This window comes from Physella acuta, unplaced genomic scaffold, assembly GCF_028476545.2.
Source record: "Physella acuta isolate Inbredline_101_S28 unplaced genomic scaffold, ASM2847654v3 ptg000296l, whole genome shotgun sequence".
In the NCBI taxonomy this organism is placed as follows: domain Eukaryota; kingdom Metazoa; phylum Mollusca; class Gastropoda; family Physidae; genus Physella; species Physella acuta.
The window spans coordinates 137,310-152,318 of record NW_026731815.1 but is presented as its reverse complement, the minus strand read 5'-3'; the positions used below and the strand labels follow the sequence as shown (position 1 = coordinate 152,318).

General features: G+C 36.4%; 2 protein-coding genes and 2 non-coding genes across 4 annotated transcripts; 1 reads left to right on the top strand and 3 right to left on the bottom strand.

The window, feature by feature from the left end:
- Positions 1–4,167: 4,167 nt before the first annotated feature.
- Trnas-uga (transfer RNA serine (anticodon UGA)) lies at positions 4,168–4,249 on the bottom strand. The gene has a single exon. It is a non-coding gene; the product is annotated as a tRNA-Ser (tRNA).
- A 948-nt stretch (positions 4,250–5,197) lies between these two features.
- Positions 5,198–6,460, bottom strand: LOC131939815 (dermatopontin-like). The gene is made up of 2 exons (XM_059298344.1): positions 6,133–6,460; positions 5,198–5,511 (listed from the first exon to the last, which is right to left on the bottom strand). Exons 1-2 carry the CDS (start codon positions 6,350–6,352, stop codon positions 5,219–5,221), a joined length of 513 nt encoding a protein of 170 aa, XP_059154327.1. The 5' UTR covers positions 6,353–6,460; the 3' UTR covers positions 5,198–5,218.
- Positions 6,461–10,760: 4,300 nt separating this feature from the next.
- LOC131939819 (dermatopontin-like) lies at positions 10,761–12,512 on the bottom strand. Its single transcript, XM_059298348.1, has 2 exons — positions 12,202–12,512; positions 10,761–11,282 (listed from the first exon to the last, which is right to left on the bottom strand). The coding sequence occupies exons 1-2, from the start codon at positions 12,416–12,418 to the stop codon at positions 10,990–10,992; spliced, it is 510 nt and encodes a 169-aa protein (XP_059154331.1). The 5' UTR covers positions 12,419–12,512; the 3' UTR covers positions 10,761–10,989.
- A 1,245-nt stretch (positions 12,513–13,757) lies between these two features.
- Trnat-ugu (transfer RNA threonine (anticodon UGU)) lies at positions 13,758–13,830 on the top strand. Its single transcript has one exon. It is a non-coding gene; the product is annotated as a tRNA-Thr (tRNA).
- The last annotated feature ends 1,179 nt before the right edge of the window (positions 13,831–15,009 follow it).

Here is a 15,009-nt window from a genome sequence, read left to right as displayed (position 1 = left end):
ATACACAATGAGAGAAACGCTTGAAAACTAACACATACACACATATACATAAAAAATAAACAAAAATAAATACGCATAAATAAATAAATAAATGAATAAATAAATAAATAAATATATGAATATATGAATGTAGGTATGAAACACCCTTTAATTAACACAATCGCATACACACTAGATAAAGAGCATACACTGACAATACTCATAATGATATACATTAACAGACACACGAACGTGGACAGACACATAGGCTTTTTGACATTATTATAGATATACATTAGCACTCACGAATATGGCACTTACTAAATAATTTCAAAAAGTGGACATATGTGGTTAATCCCGTGTGGTCTTCGTGTGGCTTACAGTTTAGTGGTTGTGCTGTACAGTTAAAAAAATTAAATAGGTGACCAATTAAGTCAAATTGAATGTCACGATGCATTGTCTTCATGTCTTGACCCACGTACCATCTACGAACCGTATCTGTCAGAAGTGCCTGCAATTTCACACGGGCGTTTCGATCTAGACAGCTTGTAAAAAGAATAGTGCATACAAAACGCCGCAGACTCAATAGCTCAGTTGTCTTGTAAACCAGGGGTCGTGAGTTCAATCCTCACTGAGATCTACTATTTTTTGTCAATATTATTTACAATTTTGTTTTCTTTTGCCTGTTTCCATGAGAATATACTTTCAGTTTCTTTTATTAAAATTGTACCTCCAATAAGTCATAATGTATAAAATAGAAGATCTGGGCAGATGAAGTAGAGTTCATGTTTCTTGACTAAGGCATAGGAAGGAATGGTGTGGTCAGAAATTAGCGCAGTCGCCTTTACTTTCTCTAATATGAGTTAGGTATCCACCAGAGCTGGGTGGATCGACCTTCTACTGACTTGAACCCGGATTCACACTCGAGACCTTCGGGTTAGTAGCCTAGTGCTCTACCGCTAGATAAAGTGGTTGATGCAGACGATCAATCTGACAGTTTGATCGCTTGCCTGGGGCTTAAAGTTACATTAAGTTAAGACATGTGATGAAAATAAATAGATATGTAGTCTGAAACTAGATAAAAAAGTATTTTCTAGTTCTCGAGAACTGTAACCATTTTAACCCTTGCTCAGTATGTGTGTCTGCATGTGTGTGTGTTTGCGTGTGTGTGTGTTTGTGGAAAATTAATTTCAACCATTTCCTAATGTCCAGTTGACCTGAAATTTTGCACAGTGGTAGATCTTGTAAGTCAAAAAAGAATATCTGGCACACATTTTGACTGATCAACTAGTTTAAGGAAATAAATTACTGAATCTTAACAAAAGAGACTAGAAAAACATGTTTTACTTCAACAAGTCATTGCATGAGGGATCCTTGTTTTGACTTTGACTTGACTTAGTCCTTATGGAACATAGGGCCTCAACCATTTCCTTCCATTTCATCCGAACCCCGGATATTAATTTTGACATCTCCCAATACATCCCTGTTGGCTTCAGTTCTTCAAGAAGACTCCACCTCCAGGTCTGTCTTGGGTGATCCTTGTAGTAGCTTACAAATACCGCTTTAATCCAAACGTTTTTTAAAAGGCAGGAAGTAACTTGTTTTGAATTTTAGTTATTTGAAGTGAAAAGTAGGTTAGTATAATTGCTTTAATCGTCGAATAAATTATGATTAAACCGGAATTAGATGAACTGGTGGGAGCTGCGAAGGATATGGCAAGGGTTATCTTAAGAGGCCATAACTAATGAGTCATTAAGAGTGACGGATTATGGAGTTGAACAGGAGACACCCAAATTCGGCTCCAAATGGTTCTCTTATCAACAACAGTAAAAATAATTTTCCTATCGATTTTCTTATAAGTTTTTTTTCTCCAAATTTACAAATACGAAGGAATGAGATTTTTTTTCTCTCATTAAATATACGTCTGTACCTTAGTCGGACATCAACGCCTACGCTCAACAGTTTAAACTGTAGCTGTCATCACTTCATGTCAAACAATGTTTATTTATCATGAGCTCATCCTAAAATAATTTTGTGTTTCTGATTGCTCTTGCTTAGCCTATAAAATACGACCAGTAAGTATATTACATTAGGCTAGGCTTACATTGTCAGATATGCAAATGTATAATGGGCTGAACACATATACTAAAATAACATAAAGTTATCTATTTTTATAATCATGTTGTGTCTTACATTGGATCTAGACAAACAGCACTATAACTCTAACATGTTTACAACAGTAGGCTCATTTAAAAAACGTATGGAGAGTGTTACGTTCCGGGTTGGTCTCTGACAAAACCCACAACTGACCCGTAACAGAGAGATGTTTTCAAATTTTGTTATCCGAATTAAATTTTCGTATAGTCATGATTTTGAAAGATTAGTTATCATCAAGTACAATTTTAAAAATACTGTGGTTGCAATATCAAAGTTGTAACACATTATCCTGAATTTATACTCCTCAAGTAATTGCAGTCAGAGTTTCTTCCAGGCATCTCAGAAAAAAAGTCTACCGCCCACCCTCGAACGAAATGAAATTTATATAGAAAATATATACTTTTAACAGTGTCCGCCCCCCCCCCCCACGATGAAAGTCTACCGCCCCCCCACGAAGAAAGTCTACCTCCCCCCCCCGAAAATTTCAAGTGCTCCCCCCCCCCCCCCCATTAAAAACAATTGTAAACACACTATTACCTAAACATGTTAGACGAAAGCGTCACAAGACGAATTGCGCTTTTGTTAGTAAACACAAAACGGCGCTAGTATTTAAATATCCTGTAATTATTCTTGATTCTTCCACGTAAGGTGGTCTGAGATATTCTTTGTTTTCTTTTATATTCTGTATAAGAGCTTTTCTAAAAGTCATTTTTTGTCTCTTTGAATTGCATGTGCCAAATAAATCTAGTCCTTTCTTCAAACCCTGATGGGTTTAGATTAGATTAGATAATACCGAGAGAGCCACCTAAAACAAACGCTAAGCGTGTATACATTCTTTTGCTAAATCCCGATCACTTGACTTTTTTGGTCCTATCTTGTAAAACTAGCGTTTGTTTTACTAGCATTTGTTTACTTATTGTTTTTCATTTCACACACACACACACGCACGCACGCACACACACACACAAATACGCACACACAAATACGCACACACACACACGCGCACACACACACACACATATATATATATATATATATGGCCCATATATATATATATATATATATATATATATATATATATATATATATATATATATATATATATATATATATATATATATATATATATATATATACATACATAATATACATATATATATATATATATATATATATATATATATATATATATATATATATATATATATATATATATATATATATATATATATATATATATATATACATATATACATATATATATATATATACATATATATATATATATATATATATATATATATATATATATATATATATATATATATAAATGGGCCATACAAAAATTCAGCCGGGGGCTCCTCTCAGCCTTCATCCGACCTTGTTTTGACCTCATAAACCCTCCCCATCTCTCCAATAGCTGTCAACATATGTATCCCGTCGATCGTAATCTACTTATGGTATGTTCTTTTACCAAGTGTACGTGTACCGTAAAGGAGCATATTATTACGAACTATTTAATTTCAACATCGGCTTAGACATTCCATAAATTGGTTTAAAAACATATTTACCAATCTAATTACAACCAATATTTACCAATCTAAATACAACATTTTTTACCAACCTAACTACAACCAATTTTTACCAACCTAACTACAACCAATTTTTACCAACCTAATTACAAATTTTTTTTACCAACCTAATTACAAAATTTTTTTACCAACCTAATTAAAATCAAATTTTACCAACCTTACTACAACCAAATTTTACAAACCTAATAACAACCAATTTTTACTAACCCTTTAAAATAACACTAGAAACTTCTATAGCCTCATACACTGTATAGAAAAACATAGGTAATTTACATAAAAATGAATATTTGGATCAATAAATAGTCTAAGTTTTATTTCTAAATTTATTTCTGTTTATTGTGGTTAAATTATGTGATTCGATTATTTTAACTTGCAGTCTTTGAGTGTGTTATCATTTGAATCTTACTTATAAAATTAAGAACATATTTTTATAAAGTAACGTTGTCGGCAGGATTCGAACCTACGCGGGAAAATCTCAATGGATTTCAAGTCCATCGCCTTAACCACTCGGCCACGACAACTCATACGTACATGTAAACTAAAAAATTGAAAATACAGTAAAAATGGACCCGGATGTTTCATCAAGAGTAAAAACATTTCAGATCAAATCAACTTAATCCCTCATAAACTATTATTATCTACATTTCTCTACCTGAAAGGTTCGCTGTAATAGGAAAAACATTATTTATAAGCAGTTGTACGGTAGATTAGATGATAAGATTTTATGTTCGCAAAAAGCCTGTATAAAAACCAGTAAGCAATCTTAGTCCGCTAGTCAGGGCAAAATTTACTGCCCAGGGCTATATTGTAACTTGAATGTGCATTGTATAATGCATTAGTTACTATTTGAACCAAATCACATTTAAATACAGCAAGTTGAAATATGTAAGCCCTACATTTGAAAAATGAGTTTGATTTCTATTGCTATATTTTCTTTGATTTATTTGTTGAATATTCCATATATTAGCCTAATTACGTTACATAAATAAAATATATAGGCTGTATCTTTGAATTCAATCACTACTTTAAAAAAAAAAAATCAACTTTTGAACTAGATAATCCCCACGCTTTACGCTAGAACAGGATATAAAAGATGTCTACTTTAAGTTCGGGAGAACTCGTTAAATTATATGTGGGCCAAAGTTTAGTTACGATAGAAAATAGTTGGATATTAAAACCATTACAGCCGTCTTATAATAATTACAACTTCAAACGATAAAATAGCATTTTGTTTTAACTTTCAGCGAATAAAAAAAAAACACTTTTAAATACTAAAATATATACAACGCGTCAATTTAAAAAAATACAATCTGTTCATAAATTAAAATATAAAAGCGGACAGATTTTCGTTATTTCTAACATATTTATTCACAAACTGGTCAAACATTCTTCAATTTTAAACAAATAGGCCTAAAATATCCGTTGTACTTTATTTATCATTTTATATTATTTGCTACGAAGTCAATCACAATAGCACAACCTATCGTTTTTTAAATACTGCAGATGCTGTGTCTCCATAGTCTGTCTTCCCGGCGGTTGTTATGGTGACTGAAAGCGCCATTGACCACGCTGCCCTCCGCCACGTTCAAGGTCAGCTTGCCATCCCAGGTGTTGACGTCACCGGTGACGTAGCAGTTGCGCGGCGTTTTGCCGGAGATGTTGCAGCACTGGAATCTGAACCGGCGGTCTTCGTGACGGTTGTTATGGTAACTGGCCACGCCGGTCATGACTTTGTCACCTGGACATGTGTAGGCCAGTGCTTGGTCAAAGTCGTTCACGTAACCTGGAATGTTCAAATAGATTAACACGTTTAAGACAACACAACGACGCAAACATTGTAGCATATACACAGTGAAATGTATTCTAGGGAAAAATGTACTTAAGTAATTGATTAACAATATTTGAGTGTAATTTAAAAAAACAATTTTAAACAAAAAGAACAGGTTTAAGCATGCCTACAATTAATAAATATTACGTTTTTACTGTAAATGTAATCTTTCGGTTTTAGTTGAAGCAATTAAATTGTTCAGTTGTCAAAATTGTTACAGTTAGATTTTAACATCTATTATCTACCGAAATATGAATCGCTTTGATGAAGAAACAGAACATTATGATGATAAGCGGTATGACAGACTTTAATGAATGGCTCTGAATACACATTAGGAATGTTTCCTATACAAATCTACAATTCGCTTAATTGAGGTATAATTTGGGTGCTGGAAAGTCTCGTGCTCTTGTGTTTTTACGTTTTTAATTAACATGCATTTAAATGGCTTGAAAAGTAAATGGGCTTAAATTAAAGCTCTAGCATTAAAAACTGTTGTCGTAACTACGTTTCCAAATTAATTACCTAAATTAACGTTTTAATTAGCAATTAGATAATTTAGAGCTAATTATTTCTTACCGCTGTCTTCACAAGAGTGTGTCGCTCCCACACTCCGACACAAAAACTCCCACCTCCTGTCCTCGTGACGGTTGCTATGGATACTAGAGATGTAGCTGATGGCCTGACCAGACGGACATCTGAAATCAAACGGCTGGTCCCAGTCGTTGACGTAGGCGAATGTCTCCACGGTTACTATAGCAACGACCAGTAACGCACTCAGTGTAATGGACATTGTCATTAATTTATTTAACAACTAATAGATCTGGATATGAATCGACTTAAGAACAAAATGTTGGTAAAAATCTGGTTTCTTATTTCGCTAACTGAGTAGAGCTAGTTTTATACGATTCTAAAACTAAGGGATAAACCTTTGTCAAGGATATCCTGAATCGTGGTTGGTGTAATGCGTATAAGGTTGAGTGCGTGAGTCTATAAATAAACAGATGTGTTGTGTGAGTTAATGTTGGATATTGCATGATTCAGCAGATTGTAAACAAAACAAATGGCTAATAGAGAAAGAGTAGCGATACAACTGGTTAGGTAAGGCAGTGGCGTAGCGAGGTCGGGTGTCACTCGGTGCGGCACTTAATGGTGTCACCCCCTCAGAGGCGTAGCGAAACTTCCCAGTGACAAACTTTCAATTTTCGATTTGCACCCCCCTCGAACTTTCGATTTGCACCCCTTCCCTCAAACTTTCGATTTGCATCCCCCCTCAAATTTTTCTCCATATATTTTACTTTTTTTTTGCCTTGGTGTCACCCCCCCCCCCCCCCTAAATGGTGTCACCCAGTACGGTCCGCACCCCCGCCCCCCTCGCTACGCCTCTGAGGTAAGGGTTCTTCAACCGAGACTATGTATACAAGAGCATTTCAGGACCTCGCAGATATCGCTTAAAAGATGCACATAAACTTATCTCCACGGTTTATTGTCACTGACTTTGAGAAAGCTTTAATTAATGCACACAACAGCTACAAGTAAAGTGTGTTTTTTTAAAATTTTTAGCCAAAATATATAACGAAAGCTACAAGCGTTAGGCTTGGCACTTCTTTATGGTCAGGATCTACAGTTCTGCCTGCTGATGCGGCAAATAGCAGCACTGGCATTTCTTCCAAGTGCAGAGATTCCGGCAGCATTTAATGAATTAAAAAAACATTTTCCCACCAAACACAGCTGAGTTAGTGAAGTGGTTGGATGAGACCGACGTTTGTGGTCGAGTGAGGTTGTTAAACACAAGAGAGGTGAGGGTTCCAACGCTTTTCCCACCAGAGTTCTGGTCTGTATATGACAATCATGTACATGGGATTCCTAGGACCCAAAACATGGTTGAGTGATGGCACAGGAGGTGGCAGGTAATCGTCGAAAAAGATCACCCTGTCGGCCTTTTGTCTAGTCGGCCTTTTGTCTAGTCGGCCTTTGTCTTGTTGGCCTTTTGTCCATGTCGGCCTTTTGTCCGTGTTGGCCTTTTGTCCGGATCCCCTGAACCATGGTTGGTGTAATGCGTAAAAAAGTTAATTGCACAGGGCTAAAAATAAACGGATGTGTTGTGTGAGTTTATGTAAGATACTGCATGAGTCATCAGATTGTAAGCAAAAGAAATGTCTAACAGAGAGTTAGTAGTGATACAACTGGTTAGGTAGTTAATTTCAATACAAGGGGAAGAGTGTGAACTCAGGAGGTGATACAATTAGCTTGATTATTTATTCCTAAAATTGATGCACCTTAAAAGAAGAGGTGCGTCGGTTAAGTTTTTAGAGTATTTAACCAGGTGTTGTTGTTGATAAAAAAGTCACATCACTGGATTAAGTTTTATCATAACGTTAACCACATACTTATTTTCCTACGTTGTTTACATCAGAGTAAAACAAGGGTCATGACAGATCACAACACAGAAACAAGCTTTCTGATTGGTTACTGTCATGCCCGTAAACCTGGTAGTGCCCTAGTGACCCAATTACATTACCATCCACTCACACCACTGGTACACCGAGATTCGCCATTCACAAACTAAACAAACAGTCCTGCTCGTCTATTTAAAGTTTTAGCAATCCGTTTGTTTTTTGGTTGTTTACTTGTAAGCTTTTATTTTAAAAAGTAGGAGCCTTTCTATAATATATAAGCGTCCAGGTTGTGTGTCTGTCAGTCATCGCTATATTGTAGATTTTGGAACCATAAAGGTAGACGTCGTTCATGCATTTCTTTTAAACTGTGTTGTGTGGTGTTTGTGTTGTGTTTATTTTGAGTTTGTGTTGTTTTTATGTTGTGTTTGTATTGTGTTTGTGTTGTGTTTGTGCTGTGTTTGTGTTGTGTTTGTGTTGTGTTTGTGTTTGTATTTGTATTTGTATTTGTATTTGTGTTTGTGTTTGTGTTTGTGTTTTTGTTTTTGTTTGTGTTATGTTATGTTGTGTTTGTGTTGTGTGTGTTGTGTTTGTGTTGTGTTTGTGTTGTGTTTGTGTTGTGTTTGTGTTGTGTTTGTGTTGTGTTTGTGTTGTGTTGTGTTTGTGTTGTGTTTATGTTGTGTTTGTGTTGTGTTTGTGTTGTGTTTGTGCTGTGTTTGTGTTGTGTTTGTGTTGTGTTTGTGTTGTGTTTGTGTTGTGTTGTGTTGTGTTGTGTTTGTGTTTGTGTTTGTGTTGTGTTTGTGTTGAGTTTGTGCTGTGTTTTTGCTCTATTTGTGTTTAGTTTTGTTCTGTTCCCAAGTTGGCACTTAACCGTTGCGGAGCAGCTAGTATGCAGCTAGTACACTTTATCACTATATCTTCAATCTATCTAAAATGATAGTTTCGCTGTCTGTCATTCTATCTATATGTTGGGAACGTTTTTACTATAGAGAAAACACAAGCAAAGTAAAAACATTCATAGTAATACGAAAAATGAATCGTGACGTCACATGGAACTTATAGTAGGAAATACTCTTAAGCCGGGAAAGTTCACACAATAATATGACGTCATATTTTCTCGAGTAAACATACAATTAAAAAGCCATTTGTCTAATCTAAAAGTGTTTTGCGCACAGAGTTTCTTTTATGTATCTCTTCGTGTCGGAACGAAGCCTCCGCCCTGCCCACGGTATAACGTCTAACACCCACCTCTCCAAACGAAATACAACTACTATAGAAAATATATTTTTTTACTAGTGTCAGTGTCAGCTCCCCCCCCCCCCCCCCCAGAATAATATAATCCGCACCCCCATCCCAATGTATAGTGCCCCCTGCCCCGGAGAAACAAAGTCTGAAAGAAACACTGCGTGAGTGAGGTTTATCGGCCAAAAGTAGGAAACGGGTCTCTATTATAGAAGTAGGCTCTACCTTTAGTCTTTATGATCTACAAATGTGACCAGTGTTTTAGGGGTAGCGGGACGGACAATGGTAAAAGTATATTTTCTATATAAATTCTATTTCATAATAGGAGACGGTCGACGCACTTAAAGGTGAGGGAGGGGAGCTCTTCCGCCTAGCCCCACCAAAACCCCCGGAAAGAGACTCTAAATGCAACTTTTGTCAAGTTTGAGCTTATGTGCAAGGTTTATGGGTATGACTACATTGTGAGGTAACAACGTGTAGATCAAGATTAAATCCGGTTACAATGTCGATTCTGGATAAAAATCCGTATTCATAGACATTGTTCGTTTCCCGTTAAATTTGAAGTTGAGGTGGTGATTTTGGTTCTGGTTTCGGTTTAGAGACAATAGCGCCCGTTGTATTTCTCCTTCAACTGGCCACTTATCTCGTTTATTGTATGTTTAGCAAAGAAAATTGACAATGACAGTAGACTGTCATTGTAAAACTCATGCCCTTGTTAGTAGTGTATTAACCAAAGTGACAAGTGGGAGCCAGTTTCTTGTTTTATTTTTTACGAGCCGACCCGCTGCGTATCATACGCCGCTATTTAGTTTTTTTTTCTACTTTTCAGTAATTTATAATTTGTGAATTCGACAGTACCAATGCTAAACCCCCCTTCCCCCCCCCCCCCCCCACGTGAAAGCAGCCATCTCTTAGTTACCTCCTCTAAGTTTAAAATCGTTTCAAACTAAATTATCTGCCCCTAATAGCCGTCACCAAACCCGTCTCTATGATTGTAAAATGTAAACAGCGTGAACCACAGCTCACCAGTCCATGTGAGGGGGTGGGGGTGGGGGATGGTAGCGATAGAGAGGAAGAGAGGGGACTGTAAGGCGCGCTTGCAGCTTGTTTTCTAACGGATCCCAGAAGAGAATTATATATATACGAGCCGGCCCGCGGCATAACATACGCCGCTATTTAGTTGTTTCTAATTTTCAATAATTCATAATTTGTGAATTCGACAGTACCAACGCTGACACTGAAAATATTTCTTTAAAACACTATAAGTAGCTCGTTAAGGACCATAACCCCCCCCCCCCTTCCTTCCCCCCCCCCTCCCCCCCCTACGTTTAAAATCGTTGGCTCTGCTTGTAAACATTTAGAGTGAACACAGCTCACTAAAACCATGTAGGGGTGGGGAGGTAGGGAGAGCGTTTGCAGCTTGTTTTCTAACGGCTCGAAGAGGAGAATTATATATATAGATAGATATATAGATGACTGTTATCAATGTCAAATGATTGCTTTTCCTTTTTAGTATAATCATCAAAATAGAATTTTAGTTACATTTTATAGTTCAACAAAATAATGCAATTCACAACGAAAGAATTTTTTTTTAATCAACTAGCATTGAAAAAGGAGTGTTGATCGAAATATATCGTAGACAATTAAAATATAAGAGATACAACATTTTATTGAAAAAGGAGTGTTGATCGAAATATATCGAAGGCAATTAAAATATAAGAGATACAACATTTTATTGAAAAAGGAGTGTTGATCGAAATATATCGAAGGCAATTAAAATATATATTTTAACGAAGTTTCAAATGCTGCAAATGTTGAATCTCCAAATCCTGTCCTCGTAGTAATTGTTGTGGGTGCTGTACGCCCCATTTACCACCTTACCCTCGGGGACTAGAAGGGTCAGTTTCCCGTCCCAGGTGTTGACTTCACCCGTTTTGTAACATCCGTTCAGACTTTTGCCGTTGACGCTGCAGCACTGGAATTTGAACCGGCGGTCTTCGTGATGGTTGCTATGGTAACTAGCGACACCAGTCATCACCTTGTTATGTGGACACACGTAGTTTATCGGTTGGTCGAAATCGTTCACATACCCTGGAATTTATTAGTACACACTGTCATGAGTAGCAATATTTAAAACACGCTGATAATAATGCAAGAAACAAAATATATTGTGAAATAATATAATATAAATCTCCCCTCATTTTTCTCGTATGCCCTGATATAACAGTAAGCGTGGTTACTTAAAGCGCAATTGTTTTTTTTGAAATACTTACATTTTTAAAATACAACTAGACGACACCGTTTTCCTTTGGAAAACGGTCTGCATTATAACAATATTAGCTAATCTCCCACTGAACCGACCCATTAGTATTGAACCCACTCTTCACTCACACGCACTGCTAAAAAAAGCTGTTTAAATATCAATATTTTAGACCCCCTCTACTCTGTTCACATGCATCTACAAAAGTCGATTTGTTCGAAGCTACTTCTCTCTTCCATGTGGAATTCTTAATTAAATGAATAACCCCTAATATATATTGATATATTTTTTATCGTTAATATTCTATTCAGCTGTCCATATAATAAAAAACGCGGACTTACATTTGTAAATGGCCCATCGGCTGCATTACTTCACACAAACCACTCACAATGTCCCACCCCCCCCCCCCCCTTTATTTTACTTCCATACACCACGCTTTCTTTCCATACCACTTCCGTATTTTATCAAATCACTTACGGTATTTTCTTATTATGACATAAAAGGAAGATGATTAAATTGTCCGGCATTTATTAACAAGAAAGAAATGCATTCACTTTCCCTAACGTGAGTTAGGTACCCATCAGAGTTGGGTGGACTCAGGGAGGGTCTACTGACTTGAGCCCGGATTTGAACTCGAGACTTACGGGTTAGCAGTCCATCTCTCTACCGCTAGACCACTCCGTCCCACCCAGAATTAAATCGCCCAGTCCACAAAATGCAATCAAATGAAACATGTCTGACATAACTCACCACTTTGCTCACAAGCACTGGTCTCCCACACAGAGCGGCAATGGAACTCCCACTGCCGGTCCTCGAAGTAGTTGTTGTGCTCGCTGGAGATGTAGCTGATGGCGTGACCGGGCGGACACTTGAAGTCAAACGGCTGGTCCCAACCGTTGACCACAGAGCCTCTGGCCGACACCGTTGCCATGGAAACCGCCAGAGACAGGTACGCGAAGATAAGCATGCTGGTAACTATGGTTACTTGTAAAAATTTCAGGTGAATGAATTTCCAATTCTCCGCTTCGAGACGGTGAAGACGACTTACACGCAAGAAACTCAAACTGGATTTATAAGCGCTTACCTACATAAAAATGAAAATTTACGAGTACATTTTTTGTTTGGTTCGGTTGTAAATTAGAATAAAACTCGGAAAAAAAAGCTAACGCGACTGTCATGTATCATGCGGCGCTATCGTAAACGCCCTTCGTTTTCTCCTTGTTGTTTTCACATTATGCAAATTCTGACTGGAAAAGTGTCTTCTAGACTAAATTTGCATCTTTCTTGAAGATTCACGTTGCAAATTTTACATTGCTATTTTTAATAAGAAAAAAAAAAGCAAATAAAATTTTTAGACGACAAGGATAAATGTTTTGGATTTTAAATAATTTAAATTAGTTTTAATTATGCGTGTGCTCTTTGACCTCGTTTTATGCCGAAAAAATAATAAACATGCTTACATTCATGCTTACATTGTAGGTTTGTAAAATTTGAACCACAATAAAAAAAAATTGATGTGCCTGGCTGAAATCTTGATGTGGTCTGCCTGTCTCATGATGTGGTCTGCCTGTCTAACATCATGATGTGCTCTGCCTGTCTAACATCATGATGTGGTCTGCCTGTCTAACATCATGATGTGGTCTGCCTGTCTAACATCATGATGTGGTCTGCCTGTCTAACATCATGATGTGAACTGCCTGTGATGTGCCATCCTGATATGCTTCGCTATATGATACCTCATCCGATGTTTTACCTCAGTGGCTGTGTTACAAAACCGTTTGATACCTCAGCTCCAGTGGTACCTCATCTTGTATTTTACCTTTCCTTATGCTATCTCAGCTCGTCCGCACATCTCACTGGTACGACTTAAGCACATTGACATAATACGTTTTAATAATTACATTAACACGCACTTAAATTGAAAGTTAAATTAGTATAAACATCATAGAAATACCTTATATATTGGCCTACATTTTTAATGATTGTGACAAAAATTTATTGCAGCATGGTGTTACTTCAGTATCCTCCCGTACAAACCCACGACTAAACTCATATTGATCTTCTAGCATGGGTGCTTTTGCCAGTGTCAGTGTCAGGAACAAATCATGGTTCAATATTCGATGCGTGTTAACATTATTTTAAAATAAACCAATGATTTGATATTTTTACAAGATAGATAACACCTCTCGCAGACAGGGCTAACCCATTAGGAAAATATTTTTTTTTATATAAATTAGCATAGGATGTGTTTTACCGAATACAGTTAAATGAGTTAAATTAAGAAATTGAATCAGGTCTAACGGTAAGCCTCCATAGCTCAGTGACAAGAGCACTGGTCTTGTAAACCAGGGGTCGTGAGTTCAATCCTCACTGGGGGCTGATACATTTTTCCACCTTTTTTATTTCATTCTCTACACATAGAGAATGTCAACGTTTTTTTAATGTGTCGAATATTATTTTAAAAAAGAATAATATAATTTAAACATTATTTTCTTTTATATTTGTTACAAATAAAATAAATGTATTCGTCGCAGTAAAATATAGACCATACCTCCAACCACTCTCGAAAATCTTTTTGTACGTATCTGAACAATTTGAAATCGCTTCATAAAATGTGGGTCAAAGTTGAGTTACAAGATTTGCCACAACCCACAAACAAGCAAACAAACAGACACTGTGAACAAAACATAAATGTATTACATTTTATCTTTTCGCCTTAATCTGTTCCCGTATTGCTTTGTAGTTTAAAAGAGTTTTTGTTTAGATCGACAATATTTTTTTTTATCGTGACTGAATATTAAGAAGTTGCACATAAAAAAATTGCAGTTGTTTTATCCTGTCGATAAAAATATTAAGGGGTGGGGGTGGAGGGAGGGAAGAGTTTAAAGGTAGGTTTAATATTGTGGTTAAGGTTAGATAAAATACGAAACACTCATTCATGTGTATCATGATTATTACATTTTTAATATTAAAAAAATCAATCGCCTTCGGTATAACATTAGCCACACCCTTTTTTTCAAAAATTGTCTACGTTTAAGTAAATAAGGGTCATACCAGGTCACAAGACAACAACAAATATTCTGATTGGTTGCTGTGATATCAGTAAACATGGTAGTGCCCCATCGACCCAAGTTCGTCAATCATAAACCAATCGTACTACTTTTAGTTAGCTTTACCTGTTGTTAGCTTTGGTTTCAGGTTGTTCAGCAACCTGCTTTTAATTTATAACAAACATTTATCACAACGTGCTTTTATTCTTAACAAAGAAATTTGACGAAGCTATGAAGGTAGATTGTTGACACACAACCCATACCATCGTCAGTGTTGGATGTAAACATAGCTACAAGTCGGAGTTACTACCGTGTTGTTTTATGTTTAACTACTGAAACTGATATTAGGGTTAACATTATCAGCCGTGGTAGCAGAAAAAAAAACAATAACATGAAATGAAAATTCTCGTTTAATTATCATACCGCACACACGAGATTTGCATTTGCATATTATTGACGTTTTTAGTTTATTGTAACTTATTACGTTTGAAATGTCATTTCCACCTAT

Bases quoted from the DNA above. Each gene is read 5' to 3' on its own strand.
- LOC131939819 (XM_059298348.1), bottom strand. From the start codon at position 12,418: ATGCTTATCTTCGCGTACCTGTCTCTGGCGGTTTCCATGGCAACGGTG. The intron at 11,283-12,201 runs GTGAGTTATGTC...AATAAATTCCAG, and splicing joins CAGTGCTTGTGAGCAAAGTG to GGTATGTGAACGATTTCGAC.
- LOC131939815 (XM_059298344.1), bottom strand. From the start codon at position 6,352: ATGACAATGTCCATTACACTGAGTGCGTTACTGGTCGTTGCTATAGTA. The intron at 5,512-6,132 runs GTAAGAAATAAT...TGAACATTCCAG, and splicing joins ACACTCTTGTGAAGACAGCG to GTTACGTGAACGACTTTGAC.